At 55.4% G+C, this 23,095-nt stretch overlaps 2 protein-coding genes across 7 annotated transcripts in view; one reads left to right on the forward strand and one right to left on the reverse strand.

Moving 5' to 3' along the window:
* Nucleotides 1–4,005, forward strand: part of EPB41 (erythrocyte membrane protein band 4.1) — a 136,936-nt gene extending 132,931 nt beyond the window's left edge. For all 5 annotated transcript variants that reach the window (XM_054720933.1, XM_028155144.2, XM_054720934.1 and 2 more), the window contains 2 exons: nucleotides 2,553–2,657; nucleotides 3,327–4,005. In XM_054720933.1, the coding sequence (XP_054576908.1) occupies nucleotides 2,553–2,651 (99 nt within the window). In that variant the 3' untranslated portion in view covers nucleotides 2,652–2,657; nucleotides 3,327–4,005. The remainder of the gene's footprint in view (nucleotides 1–2,552; nucleotides 2,658–3,326) is intronic.
* Nucleotides 4,006–5,233: 1,228 nt separating this feature from the next.
* On the reverse strand, nucleotides 5,234–8,987 carry TMEM200B (transmembrane protein 200B). 2 transcript variants are annotated; one of them, XM_054720940.1, is made up of 2 exons: nucleotides 8,897–8,987; nucleotides 5,234–7,046 (listed from the first exon to the last, which is right to left on the reverse strand). In XM_054720940.1, the coding sequence occupies exon 2, from the start codon at nucleotides 7,024–7,026 to the stop codon at nucleotides 6,103–6,105; it is 924 nt and encodes a 307-aa protein (XP_054576915.1). In that variant the 5' UTR covers nucleotides 7,027–7,046; nucleotides 8,897–8,987; the 3' UTR covers nucleotides 5,234–6,102. The 2 variants fall into 2 exon arrangements, with proteins under 2 accessions (XP_054576915.1, XP_054576916.1); XM_054720941.1 differs by lacking the exon at nucleotides 8,897–8,987 and adding an exon at nucleotides 7,679–8,296.
* Nucleotides 8,988–23,095: the final 14,108 nt, after the last annotated feature.

Raw genomic sequence — 23,095 nt, forward strand, 5'->3', positions numbered from 1 at the left:
TTTTAGCACCTTCCTGCCAAGGTTGTAAGACTGAAGTGAGATACAGCATATGTCACATGGTGTGCTAGGGACAGCAGGTGATGCCAAAGCAAAAGGAAGGTATGACCTCTACCCTTAGGACTGTCATAGCTGAGGAGGCAACTAGGGGGATATAGACCAGACTTGATTTCTGCCCTAGATCTATCACTGACTTACTGTGTGACCTTGGGCAAATCACTTTACCTCTGATTTTTTTCCCTCTCCTAAAAAAGTACGTTGATCTAGATAATTTCTGGGCCTTTCTGAGAGCTAAATTCTGTTTTTATGTTAATTAGGTGCTAATTGTGTGCTACAAGCAATTAGCAAATAATAAGGTCAGGATTAATGTTCCCAATTCTCTGCCAGTGAGGTTAGAATTAATGCTGCAGAGAAGAGGGGGTGGGAGACACTGCATGCAGAAGCTTCTGGAATCACTGACAGGAGCGCTGGAGCAGCGATGCTGGCCTCTCTGCTGATATGCTGGGTGCCTTAAAAAACACAGAAAACCTGAGCGGAGTGCTGGCTGTTCCCTGGGTAGCAGGCTTGAGACTTACAGCTAAGAATGCTGGGCTCAGGGTCCCAGCAACAAGGCTGCTCACCCAAGTGAGAGGCCTTGCAGCCTGTCTGCCCCAGCTCAGTGGCTCCTGCTGCATCACCAGCCTGCACCCCCTCCTCAGTCTCATGTGATCTGGGCCCCCACTCTGTGCTCGCTCAGTCTGTGCTGGACAGCAAGAGTGGCGGGCAGAGAAAGTGCGTGGGGTTCAGGGTGAGATAGACCTGGGTTGAATCCTGACTCCATAGCCCTTGAGCAGATGATGTTACGTCTCTGAGATGTAGTTCCACTGTCTGTAGAATAAAGGTAACCGGAGGTTTCTTCAGGGCTGTTGTGACAAAGGGCCAAGCTCACTTGATAGCTCAGAGAGATGCGCAGGGGCCCACGGTTCTCCAGGTACTGAGGGCCACGTGAAAGGAGTAAGGGGTGGTGCTCCCGGATGGACTGCGGGGAGCACTTTCAGGAGGCCTATTCGGGAGAAGTTGTGTGATGCAGGCTTTCATAGAGAGGTAGGTGAAGGCCAGAGTAACCAAGAGAGGGCTTGGACTGGGCCTTGAAGCATGAGCAGATGAGTTGAGCAAAAACAGGTCAAGGAGGGAGAGGATTAACAAAAAAAAAAAAAAAGGAGCCCAGAAGAGGATTTCCCTTTTTCCCCTGTGCCTCCATCTTAGAGATGGTTCTTTAAAAAATATATTTATTGATTTTCAGGGGGGTTGGGGGAGGGAGAGAGAGAAACATCAATGTGAGAGAGAAACACCAATTGCCTGCCTCCCACAAGCCCCCTACTGGGAATCAAGCCTGCAGCCCCAGACATGTGCTCTGACTGGGAATAAAACTGGCACCTTTTTGGTGCACCAATGATGCTCATCCAACTGAACCACACCAGCCAAGGCTTAGAGACGGTTCTTTTTTAAAAAAATATATATTTTTATTGATTTTTAGACAGAGAAGAAGGGAGAGGGAGAGAGAGAGAAACATCAATGCATGAGAGAAATGTCAATCAGCTGCCTCCTGCACACCCCCTACTGGGGATCGAGCCCGCAACCCCGACATGTGCCCTGACCTGGAATCCAACCTGGGACCTCTTGGTTCATGGGTCAACGGTCAACCATTGAGCTACACCAGCCAGGCTCAGAGATGGTCCTTAAGAGCCTGGGTCAACAGTCAGCTGGTCAGATCTAGCTAGAGTCCTTTTTAACGGGGGGGAGGGGCACCTCTCTGAGAAAGGCTAAAGGCTCAGAGATTTGCAGCCCAAGGAGAGTAGTGGCTTCATTGCTCTTTTCCCTCTGCTCCCTCTAGCTTAACCTGAAACGAGCAAAACCCCTTCAGATGCTAGAACAGCCCCCATCTGACACACTGTGGTAAAGAGGAAAGTCCAATGGACTTGAGTTAAAACGCCTGTTGCGTTACTTGCTGTGAAACCTTAGGCACCTTCACCCCTGACCCTCAGTTCCTTGTTTATAAAAGGGAAATAATGATCCCCTCGTGTACTGGGTTGTTGTGAGATTAACTGTATAACAGTAAGTCATGTGGGGCTACTACATGGCATGGAACGAGGCCTCCCGCTCTTCCTTTCTTCTCCCTGCTTTAGCCAAAGCCACCTCTTCCTCTCGGTAGCACGCGTCCTTTTCCGCTCCTGTCCGCAACTTCCCAGCTACCGTTTGCGGAACACAGATTTTGCTTTGTCCTTTAGGCTCACTTCTGAGTGCATCCTCCCAGACCCCCCCAGCAGGTGCAGCCTTCACCCCTGAAGTCCCTCTCTGATTCCTTAGATGCTCTGACCTTCCCGGTCCTTGTGCCTTTAGTCCAGAAGCCTCCCTGTGCAGGATAGAGTAGAGAAGGTCATTATCAGCTTGGCTTAGCCTAAATGCTGCCCTGGTGCTGCAGACAGGATTGAATTTGCCAGGAAATGCTGTCCTGTGACCTTACCTCACCAGCCAAGCTGCTTCCTGCCTGATGGTGTCCTTTCTGTCCTCCTCAGGTCCTTGTGCAGGCCATCAAGGAGGCCAAGGAGCAGCACCCAGACATGTCAGTGACCAAGGTGGTCGTCCATCAGGAGACTGAAATCTCTGAGGAATGAGCTCAGGTGGGCGCTGTTCTTGCTGTGGTCGAGGGGCTCCCTCTCCCAGCCTCAGGCACTGGCCGGAACCCTGGCCACGCTGGGAGCCATGCCCCAGAGGCGTCCACCCTGGAGCGTGGTACAGGGAAGGCAGAGGGCGACACAGGAGGTTATTACGTATTTGGCTCCAACGAAAGCATCCAGGTCTCCTGTGTCCTCCCGCCCTTAGTGCCTGCGGTGCCGGGTTGGAGGAGATACCCCAAATGTGAAAGCAAACCCCACCACCTCCTGAACCTTCCTGCAGCCGCCTGCCTCTTCACCCTGCGCACCTCCCATTCTCCTCTCTGCTGCTCTGCTCTCTGCTCTCACAGAGACGAGCCAGAGAACAAAACCAAGAAAGGCAGGGCCGGGCTGCCTGGAAACGGGGGGATTGGGGGACAGGGAAGCAATGACTGAAGTTCTCGCAGCAGACGAGAGAGTGGGAAGCAGGGAAGCTGCTTTGTGAGAGACGGGGATCCAGATAAATTCACGCCTGAACGCAATGGACAGATGACTTGGAGCTGCTCTCCATCACCAGTCAGGACTGGGTCCTGTCAGACCGCTCAGGCCTTCATTAGTGCTGTGGCCACAGAACTTGGTGATGGGACTGGTGAGTCTCCCTGCAGGATGTATCACCTTCGCTTTTCTTTCCTCTAGGAATCACTTACCCCCGACTCCCTGCCCGCCTCCCATCCAAGAGAAAACCAGAGAAATGATCAAGAAGCTAACCTGCAATAGTCAGACTTCAGACTTTCGAGGTTCTAAACCACCAGAAAATTAACTTCATTTTCTATTTGGAGTTTATACCAACAGAGTCTTTTAGACATCGCTGACCTTTTGAATACCTTTTTCTATATTGTGATACTAGAACTGTTCAACTTTTCACTCTACGAACTCTTTTTAAAGAGCTTTTTGGTTTTTATGGGGTGGTTTGTAACCCCTTCAACCCAGCCTCTCCCCATTTATTTCCAACCCAGATGCTGAGGGGTCCACAGATTCTTCTGGAAAGCCTCCAAAGACTCTGTCCGCTGCATCAGGGCCCAGGCCAGCTGCATGGGGCTGCCCTGCTCTCCCCTCGTTTTACACCCTTCGGGCGACAGTAGAAACTTTAAAAACCAGCCCTTTCTCAGAGCCAATGACGTGACTTTACAAGAATGTCGGGCAGGGCGCTGCCCTGATCCACAGACCAGGAAAGTGTCCCTGTCCCTTTGTGGAGGGTGGTTTGGGGGAGGCAGAGACCTCTGCTAAGAATGTGGTATTGCTTTTCCTTCCTCCCTCCTATTCTTTCTTTTTGGAGATTCTTTAGATCAAAGATATAAGAAGTTGCTCAGCTCTATCTGATACTGTGAATGTTTTAACAGATCCGTGGCCTTCACCTTCCTGCCCTCCGACCCCTTTTACCTCACCAGAAGCACTGGCTCTGCTAAGTCCTCCCCCGCTCCCATCTCAGGAGAGCAAAACTCACAGGAAAACAGGCACTTTGGGCCAAAAGCACTAATGGCACATTTCTAGTGGTGATTTGGGCAAAGAAAATGAATGAGGTTTTTGAAAGGTTTTCTAGTTCTGGGAATGTGCTCTGCACACGGGGGAATGGTGGGGTTCACCTCGGTCAGGTCCCGCTAAGAAGTATGTCCGGGTGACCACCCCGACCAATGTGGCCACTCTCAGAGCACAGGACCAAGGTCAGGGGGCCCACCCTTCCCTCAGCTCTGTCCCCGACTCAGCGCAGTTCTTGCTGCTCCCTTGTCTGTGAACGAGCAGATCTGTAACGCCCTTCCAGCACTGGAAGTCACCATGGGACAGGCTAGCAAGAGGGTGTCCTTCCAAGCCTCTTCCCCCCTCCTCGCTCTCTGCTGACAGATCTTGAGGTTTGGCAATGGTTTGGATTTTTTCTTCCTGCAGTTGTGTGTGTGTGCGTGTGTGCGCATGAAGAAAAGCAGGCTCTGTCCAGGTAGGAAGCGGAGAGGAGAGGGACTTGGCAGTTTCCCTAAAGTGACTCAGACACATCACAGCAACAGCTCTCGCTGCAATTTTATTTTTATTTCGCTGAGAAATAAAGACTTCCTCCAAGCCACCCGAGGTCTCTGCCACCCCCCACCCACCCACCCCCCACGCTGGACCTGCATTTATAAGCTGAGGGCCCAGCGCCTGGCTGTCAGAGCATCTTCCTCTCCCTTCCCAGCCCCCACCCCCACCCCACCCCCATGTGTGTGCAGCAGGGCAGCCGAGGGCGAGGGGACAGCGGTCCTCTCAGCGCTGAGAATGGAGCCGCGGCCATGGCCTTACCAACACCGAGGAATGCTCCTGGGAACTGTCTGCCAGGAGCTCAGCCCCAGGCTGGTTTTACAAATCTCTCTCAAATGTACTATTTTGGTGACAAAAATGAAGGAGCTTTGTAAAATTTTAAAAAATTATGAATCATATCAAGTAGTTGTTTACATTTCTTGACAAAATAGGAACTATGGCAGCAGAATCAAATTGGCAAAATCCTTAGGTTAAATAGGCAATAATTAAGTCTGCTGTTTTGGCCTTTTGTAGTAAGAGAAGTGGCTGTAGTGTTTAGACGTGTTTGGTCTTGCTTCTTGTACTGCATTTTTCAATAAACTTCAAAAAAAAAAAAAAAAGGACTGAATCTGTGAGGACTGATCAACTTTTAAAGTTATCTTCCCCTCTTGCTAAAAAGTAAGTTACCCACATTGGCCAAAATGCAGCTTCAATATTGTATAAAAACGTTTCTGAGAATTGGCAAATGCCTTTGCCCAGTGAAGGGAGATTTTGCAGCATAGACCAGGACAGGGAGAAGGGGGCTTCTCAGACCTGCTTGGGAGGGCCAGGCCCTCAGCATGAGGCATTGGCAGTCTGTAGCCCTAGGAGGATACATATACCCTGCATGGCTGAGGGAAGAAAGGGATTGAGGTGGTGGGAGTTAAAGGCTCAGTCCCCATCCCAGATGGCAGTGAAGGGTCAGAACTGTACCCCATTGCCCCTCTTCCTGGAGGCCCAAACCCCATCACCAGTGCCACCTTGGAGGGAGCCTGTCCCAACCTGTAACATCGCAACCTACCTTCCAAGTCTTAGGGGTTCCTGCCCACCACTGGCGTTTGCCAAGACACCAGGTGCATCTCCCCGTCGCCCTGGCCTGGACTTCAGCCTCCTCAGGTACCTGTTCAGGGCTAAGGCCACTTGGGAGGCTGAAGGAATCCTGAGGCCGAGTCATGCTGGTCTCAAGTTCACATTCAAACACTTTCCAGCTTATTGAACCCTGTGCAGGTGGCATTTCTCTGCCGACATGCAAGTCAGGATGCCTTAGCAGCTGCTGGGGCCAGAGCATCCATTCCCCTGGTTGGGATGTGACAAGCATCTACTAGTCGTTGGGACTCCTGGTCCTCTGACTATGGTCCATGCTGCAGCCTCACAGGCTGCCCCCTGCTCCTCAAACCGGAGCCCCAAAGCCCCCTCCTCCTCCCAACTTGGTATAACCCTCCAGACTGAGGCGGTCCAGCCGGGGCCAGCTTCGGTGAGCACCGTCCCGAGCTGCGGGTGCCCCAAGCAGGAGCTCTCCGAGGCCCAGATCCAGAGACTTGGAGTGTTCGATGCCGGAACCCGAGGGCTGCACGGTGATAATCACATGGCCAGTCTGGGTCCGTGGACCCCAAGGTGGGGGCAGCCCCGGGCCCTTCAGCGGGTAACTGTTAAGCAGGGCAGGCAGCCCCAAGCGAGGATTAGCAGGTTCTGAACGCAGACTCCGCACCGAGGGGACAGGGGAGGTACCCCGACGCGGGGACAAGTCCCAGCTCTCTGGTTCCACACAGCCTACGGCTCCGGGAGTCCTGGGCCCGGGGCTGGGAAGGAGGGCGCAGTCCCAGCCAGGGCCGTCGGGGGGCCGGAGCGCCTGAGCCCGCAGCACGTCCTGGCGAAGCCGTTTCGTCTCCAAGTCGCGGTTCTCATAGAGCAGCGTGTTGGCGCAGATGAACACGAACAGGCCGACGCCCATGACCACGGGCCCGAGGAGCCGCATCCGCTCGTGTGGGCCGTGCGCCCGGCCGGCCCCGCGACCCTCGCGCCGCAGCTCGCTCACGGGGGGCGCGCTGGCATTGGCAGCTCGGGGCCCCGGGGCCCCGGCGCGGTGCGGCCAGTAGCCGGCCACCGCGATGCCCATGCCCACCAGGACCACGAGCGCTCCCAGCGCCGCGAACGCCCCCGACGGCGAGCGCAACCGCAGCCGCGCCCGCACCCGCAGAGGCTCGGGAGGGGAGCGCGGGCGCCGGCGGCGGCCCAGGCGGCGGCCCAGGCGTGAGACGCGGCCCTCGGGGCTCCTCCGCACCTCCCCGCGGTCTCCGGGACTCCCGGCCGTCATCTCGCCGTCGTCCGGGCGCTCTGCGGAGAGAAGCGGGAGGCGGGGGCTGAGCCGACGGGCCTCGGGTCGGAGCGCCGGGCCGGGGACACCGATCCGGGAGGGAAGGTCGGGCTGCCTCGCCAAGGACGCTCGGAGATCCCTGGCGGCCACCCCCGGATTTTCCCGGGCTGCCAGGCGGGGAGCCGCCCCCACTCCGGTTTTCCGCAGCGGAGCTCGGAGCCAGGGCCGCGCGGCAGAAGCCCGAGCTGGCCGAGCCTGCGGGCGGAGAGGAGGGAGGGGGCGCCGGCTGTTCCCGGGCGCATCCTCGGCTGCGGGGCTCTGGCCGCCCGCCGACCCCTCTTCGCCGACCCGCGGGCCCCGGCTCGGGAGGTGTGGGAGCCCGGCAGCGGCGTCTCCGGTGTAAGTCCCGCCCGGCCGACCTCACCCCGCACGTGGCTGCGCCGTAGTAAAGCGGGGAGCGGGGGAGCGGACCGCCCGGTCCGCGGAGTCGCTCGCGGGCCCCACTTCCCCACGCTGCGCTTTGCCTGCCGCAGCGCAGGGAGGAGGGGGTCGCTGACTCCAGCCTCCCGCCCCCTCCTCCTCCAGGGCCTCCGTCAGCCTGGGCGCTGCAGCAGGAGAGACTTGAGCAAGACTCGGGGAGGACCGCTCTCACCTCGACCGGCGCAGACCCGGCCAGGATTTCTCTCAGCTCCGCGCAGTAGAGGCCGCCCCTCCCCCCGCAGCCAGGCTGCGGCGGGCGGGCGGCCGGGGCTGCGGGGCCGGGCTCGGCCTTGTCCGGGACTCCCTCCGGGCGCTCCCCTCGGCCCCGGACGAGGCTGCTCCCAGGTTGCGGCGTTTCCAATTCGGGCTCCTCCGGATGAATCATCCCCCTTTCCCGCCGCCTGGCCTCCTTTCCGGCCTCCTCCGCCCGAGGCCTCCGTGGCCCGCGTCCCGGCCGGTGCAGCACCGCCCCGGCGCCTCGGGCCGCCCCAGGGTCCGGGCCGCCAGCCGAAGCCCCTCCCGGCGGCCGGTCCGGCCCGGCCTGCGGCCTGGGATCCGGGCTGGGGCGGGGCAGGAGCCCGGGCTGCGTGTGGTATGGCCCCCACGGAAGGGAGGGTGCGGGAAGAAACGGGGCCCCCGCCCAGGGCGCCCCGGGACCGCAGGAGAGGAGGGTTAGGACCCCGCGGTCCAGCGGTGCGTCCTCAGCCCCCATCTGGCTTCTCAACAGCTCCAGCGCTGGAACCGCCCGAGGCGCCAGGGAGGAGGCCTGGCCCCCCCACCCACAGCCCACCCGCACCCCGAGGCTCCAAGCAGGACGCCCATCCCCGCCCCCGAAAGCAGGACTGAAGTCCGGGGCCCAGCACCGAGCAGCAGCCTCTGCCGCGTCCACCGCCTGGTTTTCACGGATGGCAACTGCGGCCGCGGGGAGCCGGCCGGCCACGCCGCCCAAGGCGGGGGCTCCGCCGGGCCCCGGACCCAGTCAGAGCCGGGCCCCTCCGGTGCAGCCACGGAGCGCCCGGCAGGAGGCGAGGCCCGGCCCCCGTGGGTGCACGAGTGGGAGGCCCTCTCCCAGCCCCGCGCCCGGGAGTGACCACCCGCCCAGTCCCGCCCAGCTCGGGGAGGGTCACTCCGAGCCCCGCGCCCCGCGGGGAGGGGCCGGAGGGTGCAGGAGACCGGGGCTCCGAGACCCCGGGCGGGGGGGTCGGCGGGGAGCTCAGAGGCCAGAACTTGGACGTGAGTCCGGAGGTCCGGCCGCGGGAAGTTCTCGGGACTCCGCCTCCGCCTCGTCCGCACTTGGGCGCCGACACCCTCCTGGGCCTTCCGGAGCGCGGAGCCCAACAAAAAGTTGGGGAAAGTGGGGGACGAACCCCGCGACCCTAGTTTTGCTTACCTGGAGCCGCCGCGCCCGGGTGGGTCCGGGTCCGAGTCCGCGCGCCGGGGCTCGAGGCGCCGCCGGGTCTCCACGGAATGTGGGCCGCGGCCCCGCCCCCGGCCCCGCCCCGCGCCGCCCGCCCCGCCCCCGGGACCGTCCGGCCCGCGCCCCGCCGCTGGGAGAAGGCAGAGCGCAGGTCCGGGGGCGCAGGTAAGCCCGGCGCCCGTCCGCAGAGGCCCCGGGGCGCCCTCTTCCCTCCGGGGAGGCTGAGCCCGGCCCCGCGGTGAGCTCGGTGCCGGCGGGGTTCGCGGCCCCCCGCCCGCGCCGGGAGGGGACGTGTGGGGGCGCCCTGGGGAGCTGCCTGGAGGAGGCGGCCCGAGGTCCTGCCTCGCCGGCCTTTCCTCTGCACCTCACCGTCCTCACCTGTAAAATGGGCACGTGCTGTCCGCCTCGCATCCTCCCGCGGTGCGGGGGGCGGACCACGCGGGGCGCAGCCCGGACTCCCCTGCGGGCGCTCACGGCGAGGGGGCGGGAATGGGGGTGACCCGGGCGGCCCGAGCGGAGGGAATCAAATGGGGGGCCTCCCTGACACCCCTAAGAAGATGCGTCCCATCTGGGGTGGGGGTGCTTGTCCCAAAGCCGGAGGGGGCACTGGGGGCCCCGCCCGCCCCGGAGGCAGGACTGCGAGCGGAGCGCGGGGGTCGGCCGGCGGCCAGTTTCCATGATGCGGGGGGCGGGCCCGGAGGAGGGGAGTGCGGGAGCGCTGCCAGGCTCCGCGCCGGCGGCCCCCCGGGAGGAATTTCCGGCCTGGGACTGATTAGAGCGCCCGCCCCGGCCGCCGAGACCCCCCGGCCCGCGGGGGAGGGGCGGGAGGTAATGAGACCCGGCTGCGCGCCCCGGGGGGAGGGAGCGGAGGAAGTCCCGCCCGGGCCACCCCGGCGCCCCTCGCGTGGCGGAGCGGGGTCCCGAAGCCACCGGCAGGGCCAGGCCTCGAACCCGGGCTCCTGCCCTCTGGCCGGACGGAGGAGCCTGGCACCGCAGCCACTCCCTCCCCAGCCCCGCTCCAGGCTCTTCCGGAGGCCCCGCGGCTGCCCCTGGAGCAGAGCCTCCTCGGGGACACCGGCCCGAGGACAGCGGCGTCCAGAGGAGGCCAAAGCGGGGGGTCGGGGCTGCACCCCCGCGATCTGAGAGCGAGGCCTCTTCCTGCAGCCGCATGGGACGGGGCGCCCTCCACTCCGCGCCTGGACCTTCCTCCCGCCTCCCACCGCCTGGCTCCTCCACCTCCTTCCGAGACCCGCATCGCCCTGTCCTTCCCGCCCCGCCCCGCCCCGCACACCCTGGCCCGCCGCGCCGGCCTCCGCCTCACAGGTGCCCTCCTCCCGCCCTCCGGGGGGCGCCGCCTCTGGGCTGTCCGGCTCTCCTTGGCCTTGGCCCTCCCCCTGCCCCGGCGTCTGCCACTTGCTTTTCCCGCCTGCTCCTCCCAGCTCTCCCCTTCCCTGGCTCACGGTGTCGGGGCTCCTCCACTTGGGCCCACAAGCCCCCCTCGCTGTCAGCCTAAGCCTCCCAGTGATGCTGGCCCCTTCCTGCTCTTCCCCCCCCCCCAGTGAAGAGCCTCACCGCCCCCCGCCCCCCAGGCCACTGCACGGGGCGGTCCCCTTAGGCCCCCCTGTCCCCCTTCAGTGAATTCACCAGGCCCGGGGCCTGCTCTTTTGATCTGGAATTAGCTACCTTCTCCCTGTGCCCGGGCCCTGCCCTGCCCACAGGCCACGCAGAGGGCACCGCACAACTGCCCTGAGTCTGAACCCACCGCTCACCCCTCTGAAGACCCCAGTGGTTCCCATTGCCTCCCCTCTCACTCCCCTGCCTGGGCTCTGAACTTGTTCCCACCCCAAACCTTCTGCACTCCAGCCTCCCCTGATCGGCCCCCTGGCTCCTACTCACGCTCAGACCCTCCCTGTCCCCCAGACCAGGTCAGCCCCTCCTCCACCCTCCTGCACCCTCACAGGAGCCTTCCCTGAGCAGCGCTGCGCTGGCAAACTGAGGTCAGTGTTTGGGAACTGAGTCTGCTTCCCGTCTGTCCTCCCCCCCCCCCCCCCCCCCCCCGTCTGCTCACCCCTGGAGTCCTGTGCCCAGCACAGTGCCTGCCCACAACTGGCCCTGGACCGGCCTGTGTCTCCCTGAAGCTCCACACCCTTTCCCAGTCTCCACCCACGGGCCCCACTCAGACAGCCGGAGAGAAGACTCAGCTCTCTGTGTCTCGGGGCGGCGGGAAGGGGGGGGAGACTTAATACCGCCTAGTGTTTTGAAGATTAAATAAGAATACGCATGTTTAGCATCTGGCACAGAGTGAGTGCCCACCACACAGCCGCTCCTCCTCCGACTATGGGGTTTCAGGCACGGAGCACAGGGTTCCGGGGTGTGGGAGCCTTCCCTGGGGTCATTTGGTGGGGGGGGGGAGAAGCGTCCCCTTTCCTAGATTTAACCCCTTAATTCTCTTGAGAGTTCCAGGAAGTCACTGTCAGGCCTGGTTTACAGAGGAGGAAACTGGCTCAGAGAGGCAGCCCAACCTCCCAGACACCCAGCCAGACGGCCTCCCTCTGTCCACGGCCTGTGGCCTGCGGGGCGGCACCAGCGGCCTCCCTGTTGGGACACTGACTTCCTCCTGAAGCTGTTCTGGCCGCTGTGACCCGGACCCTCTCACTTTTGAGGAGGGGCCTGTCTGTCTCGCCCCTCAGGGACCCAGGGGTCAGCATTTCTGCCCCAGGCTTCTCTGTGAGGCCGGAGCTGGACAAAGTGACCCTCAGGTCCCTGCGGGAGGGGTGGGAGACGCTGGACCATGTGTCCTCTCCAGAAGCCCCCTGGGGAGGGCGCAGCTGTCGCCTCCTGCAGGTCACTGCACCCCTAACGCCCGGGGCTGCAGAGCAGCGGGGGCCTGGACATCCCTCTTCTCACCTCCCCGCTGTGGGAGCCCCGGGCCGTGCCGGCTGAGGTCGGGCTGCCCCGGCTCTCCGGCTGGCGCCCAGGGGTCTCTGAAGCCGCCTGGTCTGGGGCTGCCCTGGCCATGCTCCCGCGCGGGCGTAGCTTCACCCGAGAGACACCTCCACTGAGAACCCAGACGCCGGTTCGGAAGGGAGAACGTGGCCCAGAGGCCCAGTTTTGTTTTGTTTTTTCATTTACTGGGTTTTTTAGAGAGCGGGGAGACAAACAGCCACGTGTTCCACAAAGCATCCGTCCCCGGGAGCCGTGGGCGTGTCAGGCGCTCCTCACAGCTCCTGCCTCTGCAGCCCGTCCCTCACCAGGACGGTGTGCTGGTGCAGTAAGTGATTGGCAGGTGGAACCCAGAAGCCGGGCCCCAGCGCTCCATGGTATCGGGGCAGAAGCCAGTGCCCTGCCAGGGTACATCCCCACTGGGTTTCAGGTCAGAAGAGTTTCCCACAGTCACAAGGTCCCATCCAAGGCTCAGGCCCCCAGAGGGTTCTGGGATGTGAACCCCAAATCCATCTCCCACTCCAAGGAAGCTCTGAGCTGGGCCACTGGGCATCTCCCCTGGTGTCTGGGCCATGGGCAGAGCCCGAGGGAGAATGAGTCCCATCTGCGTTGCTCTCCCAAGCCCAGAAGAGAGAAGGAGGCAGAGTGTGGGTGACACTGGGAAAGTCAAGGGGATGAGACCCTTCTGGGGAGCAGGGCAAAGCCAGCCTCCTGCCCCAATCCCTAGGCTGAGGGACAACATAGGAGCGTCGCCGTCTGGCCAAACTCTGTCGGCTGCAGGGCCCTTTATACCCGTTACCTTCCTCAGTGTGCAAGGCCACGCTGAGCGTGCGGCGCCACTGTCACCGTGTCACGTGCCTGTGGCACTGTCTGTCCATCTACCTATCAGTCACCTCCTGCAGAGAGCAAGTCTCAGGCTCTCCGAGCACATGGTCCAGCGTCTCCCACCCCGACACCGCAAGCCTGGACCGGTCCCAGTTCTGTCTGTAATACGGGGGAAATGCCAGCTTCCAGAGACCTGAATAAAGTTCTTTGTAAACATAAAGACAACGCAAGGAGGCCCCGAGAGGGTGAGTGGCATGCCCGAAGTCACACAGTCCGATGATGGGGTGTCACCCCAGTTCGCCCTTCCCCGTACCAGTGAGGCAGGACTCCAGTTCCAGGGGCTAGCCCCTGCCTCCGAGCTGTGCCAAGAGCTGGTACCCAGGCCCCTTGCAGCGGGCAGCAGGAAGTTTGCCAGAGACACAGCGATGGAGACAGAGCCCTTGGATCAGAGAAGCCTGGACGCCTCAGGCAGCGGCAGTCGCTGTCGGAGCCTGCCTGGCGCCACCTGGCGGCGAGATCCCTCACCTGCACCCGCGGGCTCCCTCCTCCCGCGCGGAGGCCCGGGTTACCCCTGCAGCCCCCGCCTGCCCGTCCTCCCGTCCGGGCCCAGAGCGCCGCAGCATTTGCAGCGGAGAAGCGGGCACCCAGTTGCACCTCTCCGCTGACTCCCCACGCGGGGATCCTGGGCCGCACGTGTTCCCCTCTGGCCTCGCGGCCCCATCCGGCCCGCGGGGTCACCGGCCTTTCAGGCCTTATGGATGCGCTCCCTGGCACACCGCAGGTTGCTTACGACAAAGAGAATTCTGCTTGGGAGGTCGGAGTGGGGGCTGAACCATAATGGACAAAACTGGGTGGCTGAACCGTATGGGACAAAGCGGGGTGAGCGCGTGGGGGTGGGAGGTGGAGTCAGATTGACCCGGCGTGGGCGCCCCCGCGAGGCGCTGCTTGAGCAGGTCCTCTGTAATCCTCCTAACGGCCGCGAGAGGGCAGCACTACCTCCATCCCTGCCCTACCCACAGGACACAGATTTACGGAGACAAATGGTAACTGCCAGAGGGGGCTGGACCCCAGGACTGCCTGATCTAAGCCCAAACTCTAGTCTTGGGAGACTTGCCCTAGTCTCTACTGGGCCATCCCTACCCCCAAGCTCGCCTGGCCCGGTCCCTGGCTTGGGCATTCGGCCCAGGCTGTAGACGTTCGCTTTTTTATCAGACAGACACGTGTCCTTGATGTTTGCGGTGACTAGCACCGTTGGGAAGGGGAAAGGAGGCCCAGGGAGCGCCCTCACAAGCACCCTCTCCTCCTTCCTTCAAATGCTGGGTGATGCAGAGAGCCGCTGGACCCAGGGACTTGGACATCAGCGCAGCTTTGCAGCTCGTTTCCACAGGAGGAGACCCAGGACATGGCAGGCAGCAGTGGGCATCCGCAGTGGGGTGCCTCCCTCTCCACTGTCAAAGCTGCAAGCCAGGAGGGGGTACGGAGGAGGCAGCCCCCGTTGAGGGGCTGGTGTGAGGGTAGGAACTGTATTTGACGCCGAGGGCACCACTCACAGAGCATTTACTCTAAGCCAGGTGGGTGTGAGGCCATTGACCTCCTCTCCAGCTGGGGAAGCGAGACTGAGCTATTTTCTCTTCCTTCTTCAGGGGTGAGGTGACTCCAGACCAGGCTTCTCTGACTCCAACCCTTCTCCTCAGAGCTGGGAGATAAAGGTGTGAGCTTTACCGAGGAGGAAACTATGGCCCAGAGATTTTAAGTAACTTGTCCAAGGTCACACAGCAAGACAGCCGTGAGAGTCACGCCCTTCCTAGACTCTCTCGTCTCCTCACCTGGAAAAGCTGGAGGACACACTGACCCTCCCAGGGTGCTGTGAGGACCTGGTACTGTGGCTGTAAACCCCTCCACTGTGCCCTGCAGTCACTCACAGCCTTCACTGGGCCTCCTCCCGACATTTTCCAGGAACCTCACGGCCTCCCCACATTCCAGTAAGAAGAGGGAGCCAAAGGGTGACAGCATGTCCTCGGCAGTCGAAGGGCCTGGCAGAGTTTCTTCACGGGACACCAGCGCCTCCAGTAATTCAGCTAAGAGACCCTGCCTGGGAGTCCTGGCCGTGAGTCAGAGACGTTACTGGGTCCGGCACAGATTCTGGTTCGGAAGAACCACTGACGATGTTCCAAGAGACTTTCAAACCTCTTGCCAAGAGATGCTCTGGGGAAACGTTAAGGTGGCTCAAAGCTCATTGACGGGCCTTCCGTCAACTTCCGGCAGCTCCGTGACAACAACACCACATCCTACTGTGTGTGGTCGGGGAGTTCTCACTTCTTTTCCAGCAATTTGAGTCTTCCCAATAAAGATGATTCACTCAATGATATTTAACATCTAAACCTTTGTTTTCTATTTTTTTCCTTTCCTTGATAACTTTTTTTAAAATTTCTTTATTGATTAAGGTGTCACATATTTGTCCTCATCCCCCCATTCCCATCCCACACCCCTCTCCACGGATGCCCCCACCCCCTGTTGAACTTAACCATTGGATAGGCTCATATGCATGCACACAAGTCCTTTGGTTGATCTCTCCCCCCTCCCCGCAACCTCCCCTATCCTCCCTCTGAGGCCCGACAGTCCGATCGATGCCTCCTTGTTTCTGGTTCTGTTCTTGTTCATCAGTCTATGTTGTTCATCATTTCCCCTAGATGAGTGAGATCATGTGTTACTAGAAATATAAGAACCGAATGTGAGACGAGCAATAATAGTTATGCTGACAGGCAAATGAATCAGTCTGTAGTGAGTTTCTTTCTGGACCAACAGTTCTTTTGAGACCCAATTTCAATGTCCACCAGTTCCTTATGTGTACATGTCGGCACTGACTTTTCAGTTCTGGATGGTGGACAAATGGTGGTAATGCAGGTCCAACTCCCTCTGGTTTGGTCTCGTCCGGACCCAGGGGCACGGCCTCACCCGGACTCAGGGGCGTGCAGCCTCACCCGGACCTGGGACCCAGCATCACCCGGGCCCCGGGGCGCGTGGCCTCACCCGGACCCAGGATCCAGCCTCACCTGGACCCAGGGGCGCGTGGCCTCACCCGGACCCGGGATCCAGCCTCACCCGGACCCAGGGGCGTGCGGCCTCACCCGGACCCAGGGGTGCGCAGCCAACATCTAAACCTTTGTAAGGCTTTTCATAGAAATAAATTCAGGAATGGGGGCATCAATCCGGTGAGTGCAGAATGGCCGCTGAGAGGACTTAGGAGACTGGGTTTGGCGAGTGTCTCTTGTTGGCTTGGATGGCTTCCGTTGGTTATAATAACGGCGTATATAAAGAAAGGCCTTTCCCCAGCCGGGTTGGCTCAGTGGATAGAGTGTCGGCCTGCGGACCAAAGGGTCCGGGTTTGACTCGGCCAAGGGCATGTACTTTGGTTGCAGGCTCCTCCCCGGCCTGGGCCCTGGTCAGGGCTCCTGCAGGAGGCACCCAATCGATGTGTTTCTCCCACATGGATGTTTCTCGCTGTCTTTCCCTCTCTTGCACTCTCCCAAAAAATCAATGGAAAAATATCCTCAGGTGAAGATTAACAAAATTTTTTTTGGATATAAAGAAAGACCTTTGTACTTGGTGCTCTTTGTGTGAGTCGCCCCTCAGGGTGAATGCCAGAGAGTGGGAGTTAGCTGTTTCTTCCAGATTTCTCTCATTCTGGGTGATTTATGGCCAGAATCAGTGGGGCTGTCGGGGGAGGGAGATTCATAATGGATGCCAGGTGTAAGTAATACCTGATAGCTGTTCCAGTTTGCATTTCTTTAGGACTATCCTGAGGTTCTTAATAGACTCTCAGAAACACCAGGGAAAGTGTGACTTAAGGATAAGTATTCTATCTTATGGAAAAAGGAATTTGATTCTGATGGGATCTGATTAAACTCCACTTGCCTGTTGTGAATATAATATACCTCCAGGAAAGTGCATGAAACCTGAATGTCCAGCTCAGTCCCCTTTCATAAAGCAGGCTCCCATCAGGCCCCTCTGGGCCAGAAACAGGACAGGGCCAGACCCCAGAAGGCCCCGCAGGGTCCTTTCAACTACTACCTCCTCCCTCCCTCAAAACAACACGCTGTTCTGACCTCTAATGCTGTAATGTAGGTGTGTGTGTGTGTGTGTGTGTGTGTGTGTGTGTGTGTTTTGCTGCAAAAAGCTTTATTGATTCATTTGGTCCCATGCACGGGAGAGGGCTCCAGGGTGGTGAAAAGAATGGCTAATGCTTTCGGGGAGAAGCTCAGGCTTAAGCCAGACACCAGGGGAATGCAGAGGGGCCCCTCAAGGGCCTCTCTGGGCTCCAAAGGCTCCTAGTGGTGCTTGAGGGTGAGGCTTCCCGAAGAGACACTCGCCCAGCCCAGCCTGCGGAGGTGAGTCAGGTGTTGCCCATCTTCGCGATGAGTTTCACCTCCTCACCCCGGAAGTGGTTCTCCGGGAAGATGCTGAGGTGGGAGTCTGCGGGCAGAACCCAGGGCGGCAGCTCCACAGGGCCTGGGTCAGGTTCTCCAAGGCCAGGCGGCTGCCCTGGCCTCCTGAGTTGTGCCCACTCGTCTTGGGAGGCTTCAGCACGTCCTGGAGAATGCGGCCACCTCGCTGGTTTTCCATCTTTAAGCTGCTCAGCGCCCTCGTGTTTCTTCACCAACTCTCGGAAGCAGTGGCCCAGCCCTCCAGAGCCACATCACCCCAGCTGGAATAGAAACCCAGAGAGCGGTAGGTGTGGGGGCCGCCGATGCAGGCTGGCCAGACGGTTGACGGCAGCCTCCTCCTCCCTCGGTGGAATAATTCCGAGGAATTTGGGAGCTCCTGGTTGTTCGGCAATAAGGTGTGAAGGAAAAACAACAGCAGCAGCAGCAGCAACAAAACAGTGTGGGCTGGTCTGAGCTGAGGATGGCTGAGGTGGTGACTGGGAAAGATGTTGGAGGGCGGTCGGAGGCTGGACGGGCGTCCCTGGCCTGTTCTGTTCGAACACTGTGGAAGCAAGAGACAGACCCGGACCGCCCTGCGGCGTGTTCTAAAAGTCAGGTATGTGCAATTTAAGTTGGTGCTCCTTTGTGCCTGGCTTCTTTATGTTCGTGCGAGTCACGCATGTGGCTTTATGTGGCTATCGTCTGTTCATTTCATCTACGACGCAGATGATTCTACGTAGTGCCCTGTTACAGAAATGGGCCACGATTTATTCACGCTACGTTTGAAAACTTGTGGTTTGATTCTAGTTTGGGGCTGTTCCAAATAAGGCCGCTAAAGACATCCGTGTACGTACGTGCCTTTGGGTTCGGTGCCCCGCATGGCCTGTGCACTTCCGTCCGTCTACACCAGGCGTCCTCAAACTACGGCCCGCGGGCCATATGCGGGTATTTTTGCCGTTTTGTTTTTTTACTTCAAAATAAGATATGTGCAGTGTGCATAGGAATTTGTTCATAGTTTTCTTTAAACCATAGTCCGGCCCTCCACCGGTCTGAGGGACAGTGAACTGGCCCCCTGTTTAAAAAGTTTGAGGACCCCTGGTCCACGCAGAGGTGCCAGCACTGGGTTTGTGTCTCTTTGACTTGCCTGGCATGATGACGGTGAAATGAAGCATCTGCATTTCAAATCCTGGGATTTTTGCCTCGTATGGCTGTAAAGAGCATGGATTAAGTTTTTTTTTTTTTTTTAATTTTAATTTTAGCGTTAAAAATAAAACCCTCTGTAACTAGCTCAAGTTTCTTAAAGACAAGTTCCATGTCTGGTTCATCCTTTCTTTAAAAAATTGATTTTAGAGGGGGAGGGAGAGAGAGAGAGGAACATTGATGTGAGAGAGAAACATTGATCGGATGCCTCCCGAATCAGGGACCAAACCTGCAAGTTGTGTATGTGCCCCGACTGGGAATCAAACCCACCACCGTTTGGTGCATGGGACGACGCTCAATCAACTGAGCCACAAGGGCCAGGGCTGTGTACAGGTTTTTGTGTGAACGCAACTCATTCGGGAAAATACCAAGGAGCATGCTTTGTGGGTGGTTATGCTTAGCTTTGTAAGAAACTACCAAACCGTCTTCCAAAGTGACGGTACCATTTTGCATTCCCATTAGCAATTCCTGTTGTTCCACATCCTCATCGGCATTAGGTGTTGTGTTTGGGCCATTCTAATAGGTGTGTAATGGCATCTCATTGTTTTCTTTTAAAATTTGCAATTCTCTGGTGACATATGATATTGAGCATATTTTCATATGCTTACTTGCCATGTGTATATCTTCTTGGGTGAGGTGTCTGTTCAGATTTTTTGCCTATTTTAAAACTGGGCTGTTTTATTATTGTTGAATTGTAAGAGTTCTTTGTGTATTTTGGATAGTCCTGTTGTATTTTTGCAAACATTTTCTCCCAGTCTGTCACTCCTCTTTTACTCTTTTTAAAGGAAATGTGTTTTTATTGATTTCAGAGAGGGAGAGGGAAAGATAGAAACATCAATGATGAAAATCATTGATTGGCTGCCCCCTGCAAGTCCCCTACTGGGGATCGAGCCTGCAACCCAGGCATGTGCCCTTGACCGGAATCGAACCCGGAACCTTTCAGTCCGCAGGCCGATGCTCTGTCCACTGAGCCAAACCGGCTAGGGCTCTTTTAATTTCTATGAAAGGTGTACAATAGGTGTCTAGACTCAGCTTCCTCTGTGTAGGTGATCAGTTGTTCTGGCACCATTTGTTGAAAAGACTACCTTTCTGTATAGAATTGCCTTTGCTCCTTGCCCAAGGTCGTCACCTTTATGTGTGGGTCTATTTCTGGGCTCTCTCTTCTGTTCCATTCATCTATCTTGTATATTCTTTAACCAATACCACACTGTCTTGATTACTGAAGTTTATAGTAAGCCTTGAAGTTGAGTAGTATCAGCCCTCTGACTTTGTTCTCCTTCAATACTGTGTTGGCTGAGGTTTTTTTTTTTTTTTCATATAAACTTTAAAATCAGTTTGTTGATAGCCACAAAATAACATGCTGGGATTTTGATTGGGGATTGTATTGAATCTATGGCTCAAGTTGAAAAGAAGTGACATTTTAACAATACTGAGTCTTTCTATCCATTTATTTAGATCTCTGACTTATTTCACCAGAGATCTGGTACATATTTTGTTAGAGTTATACCTAAGTATTGCATTGGGAAGGGGGGTACTAATGCAAATGATATTGTTTTTAACTTCAAATTCTAATTTCATTGCTGTACATAGAAAACAATTAACTTTGCTTATTAATCTAATATTCTGAAAATTTGCTGTAATTGCTTTAGTTTTGGGAGTTTTTCTCTAGATTCTTTGGGATTTTCTACAGTTGATTATGTCATTTACAAAGTTTCATTTCTTCCTTACTAATCTGTGTACCTTTTATTTCCTTTTCTTGTCTTATTGCATTAGCTAAGATTTTCAAAACAATGTTGAATAGTGAGAGGGGACATCCTTGCCTTATTGACTTCAGGGAAAAAACATCTATTCTCACTATAATGTATGTTTTTAGCTGTAGGTCTTTTGTAGATTTCACCTTTTGCACTCGGATGTCGACTGTGACTCGACACAGCATTAGAATAAAGGAATTGAGAAAAAGCGAGTGCAAAGGGTTAAGTTGAGGAAAACTTCCTAGTTTGCTGAGTTTTTATCATGAATGAGTGTTGGATTTTTAAAAATGTTTTTTTCTGCATCTATTGATAGGCTTATGTAATTTTTCTTCTTTACCCTGTTCTTGTGATGGATTACATTAATTGGTGTTTGAATATTGAACTAGTCTTGCATACCTGGGATAAATTGCAATTGGTCATGGCATATAATTATTTTTATGTCATTCTATTCTATTTGCCAACATTTTGTTGATTTTTAAATCTTTGCTCAGGAATATTGGTCTGTACTTTTCCTTTCTTATAATGTCTGTCTGGTCTTGGTATTGGGGTAATGTTGGTCTCATAAAATGAGTGAGGATTAATATACAAGTCAATTGCTTTCCTATATATAGCAGTGGACAATTGGAATTCAGAATTAAAAATACCATTTACATTAACACCCTTAAAAATGCAATACTTAGGTGTAAATCTAACAAAATATGTACAAGATCTCTGATGAAAGAAAGGAAATATCTTGTATTCCTCTGCCTTTATTTTCTGAAAAGAGATTGAAAATTGGTATAATTTCTTCCTTAAATATTTGGTAGAATTTACCAGTGAACCATGTGGTCCTGGTGCTTTCTGTTTTAGTCATTATTGACAAACTTTTTAAAGGCAGATTTAGGCCTCTTCAGATTTTCTCTCTGTATTACTTTTGATAGAGTGTTTTTCAAGGAATCATTCTGCTTATAGATTATAAAATTTGTGGGAATAAAGTTGTTCATATTTTTTATCCTTTTAATGTCCACAGAGTCAATACTATGGTCCCTTCCATTTCTCATATTTGTTTTTTTAAATTATTGGTTAGTCTAGCTAGAAGTTTATAAGCTGCATTTTCATTTTGCTCAAAATATTTCTCAAGACTTCTTCTTTGACCCATGTTATTTATTTAGAAAGGTATCATTTGATCTCCAGGTATCTTGGGATTTCCCATCTATCTTTCTGTTGTTAATTTCTAGTTTAATTCTAACTGTGGTCTGAAAACATACTTGCCATGATTTCTGTTCTTTTAAATGTTAACGTGTTTTATGGCCCGGGATGTGGTTTGAGAAGGTACATCCTGCTGTTATTTTATGTCAGATGTTCATTGATGGTGCTCTTCAGTTCAACTGTCCATTCTGATTTTCTGCCTGCCTGCTCTGCCAATTACTGAAAGTTGAAGTCTCCAACTGTAAATGTAGATTTGGCTTTCTCCTTGCAGTTTTATCATTTTTTTGCCTTGTGTATTTGATGCTTTGTTGTTTAGTATACACATTAAGGGTTTTTTTTATATCTCCTTGCAGAATTTGCCTCTTTATCATGTAATGCCTCCCTTTATTTCTTGCTCTGGTCTGCTGTCTGAAATATAGCTAATATAGCTTTATTGTGATTAGTGATCCCATGACACCATCTCCTCCCTTTAATCCTCACCCAAGGAGTGAGGACATCTGTTGAGTGTGTGTGTGTGTGAGGGGGTGGGGGGTAATTGAACCCGAGCCCCTTCAGTGAGTGGGCCAACGCTCTAACCATTGAGCACAGTGGCCAGGGCTCTCTATCCCTTTTTTAATGTCTCTCTTTAAAAAGTATATTCTTACTGATTTCAAAGAGGAAGGGAAAGGGAGATAGAAATATCAATGAGAATTGATCCACTACCTCCCACATGCCCCCTACTGGGCATGAGTCTACAACTCCCCCCCCCCGCCCCCCATGTGCCCTGACTGGGAGTTGAATCATGACCTCCTGGTTCATAGGTCAATGCTCAGTCACTGAGCCATGCTGGCCAGGTAGTGTGTCTATATCTAAAATTGGTTTCTTTAGACAACATATAGCTGGGTCATTTTTTAAAAATCCCCTCTGATAGACTTTTATCTACATAACTGACATTTGAAGTGATTACTGATATAGATTAGTATCTACCACATTTGTTTCTGTTTTCTATCCCTATCCTTGTTCTTTGGTCTTATTTTGTCTCCCACTCTTTTTTGGTAGGGATAGGGGAGGAAGGTTAAGTATAGAAAGAAGGGTATGGATTTTGAGCATCCAGAGGCGAATGGTAGTGGACCTTTCTATTTTTTCGGCTGCTCTTTTTTGGAAAATTCCCATGAGTTTTTGTGGGCATTAATGTACTGTTTCCTGCTGTAGAAGCTAGAATAAACCATCTTTCATCCCTTCACCCCTTGGCACCTAGGATGTGGAACGATGACCTGGGCTTGGACAAATGGGCACTCCCAAGCAGGCCTTTAAGTCATCAAATGACAGAGCAACTAAAATTTATTCACAATAGTGGGCTGGTGGCTTTGTCCTGCAGCCACTTAAATTTTTGCTTAAGGAAAGCAGATTCATTCTTGTGGAAACTCTGCTTGACTTAAACTGGAGTTCAAATCCTATGTGACTTCAAGCAAATGTCTTCCTATAACTGTATCATAAATGATGAAATTTACAATGGAGAATCAGAGAAATCTTAGCTTTGTCACTAGCTGTTACATTGGGCAAAAACAATTCACCTGAGTTTGTCTTCACTTTTTAAAATAATGTACATAAAAGCACCTTGCTTATATAGTAGATACTGTATTAGGCAAATAAAACTTAGGCCCCTCTTCATTCAGCTTCCTGTCTTTGTTCCATTGGACTGTGGGTGGGGCGAGCATTGCCTAACTGCAGCCTCAAATGTTATTGCCATCTCTGGCTCAATTTACTGTCAAGGGACATAATGCAGCTAGAACAAGCACTGCATTTAGAAACCTCCTACTAAGGGCTGGCAGGCGATTCCTTGCAGTGATTTGCCTAAGTCA

This window comes from Eptesicus fuscus, chromosome 9, assembly GCF_027574615.1.
Source record: "Eptesicus fuscus isolate TK198812 chromosome 9, DD_ASM_mEF_20220401, whole genome shotgun sequence".
NCBI classification, from domain to species: Eukaryota; Metazoa; Chordata; class Mammalia; order Chiroptera; family Vespertilionidae; genus Eptesicus; species Eptesicus fuscus.

What these genes read in the sequence shown, in the direction of transcription:
- TMEM200B (XM_054720940.1), bottom strand. Translation starts at nt 7,026, where the DNA reads ATGACGGCCGGGAGTCCCGGAGACCGCGGGGAGGTGCGGAGGAGCCCC.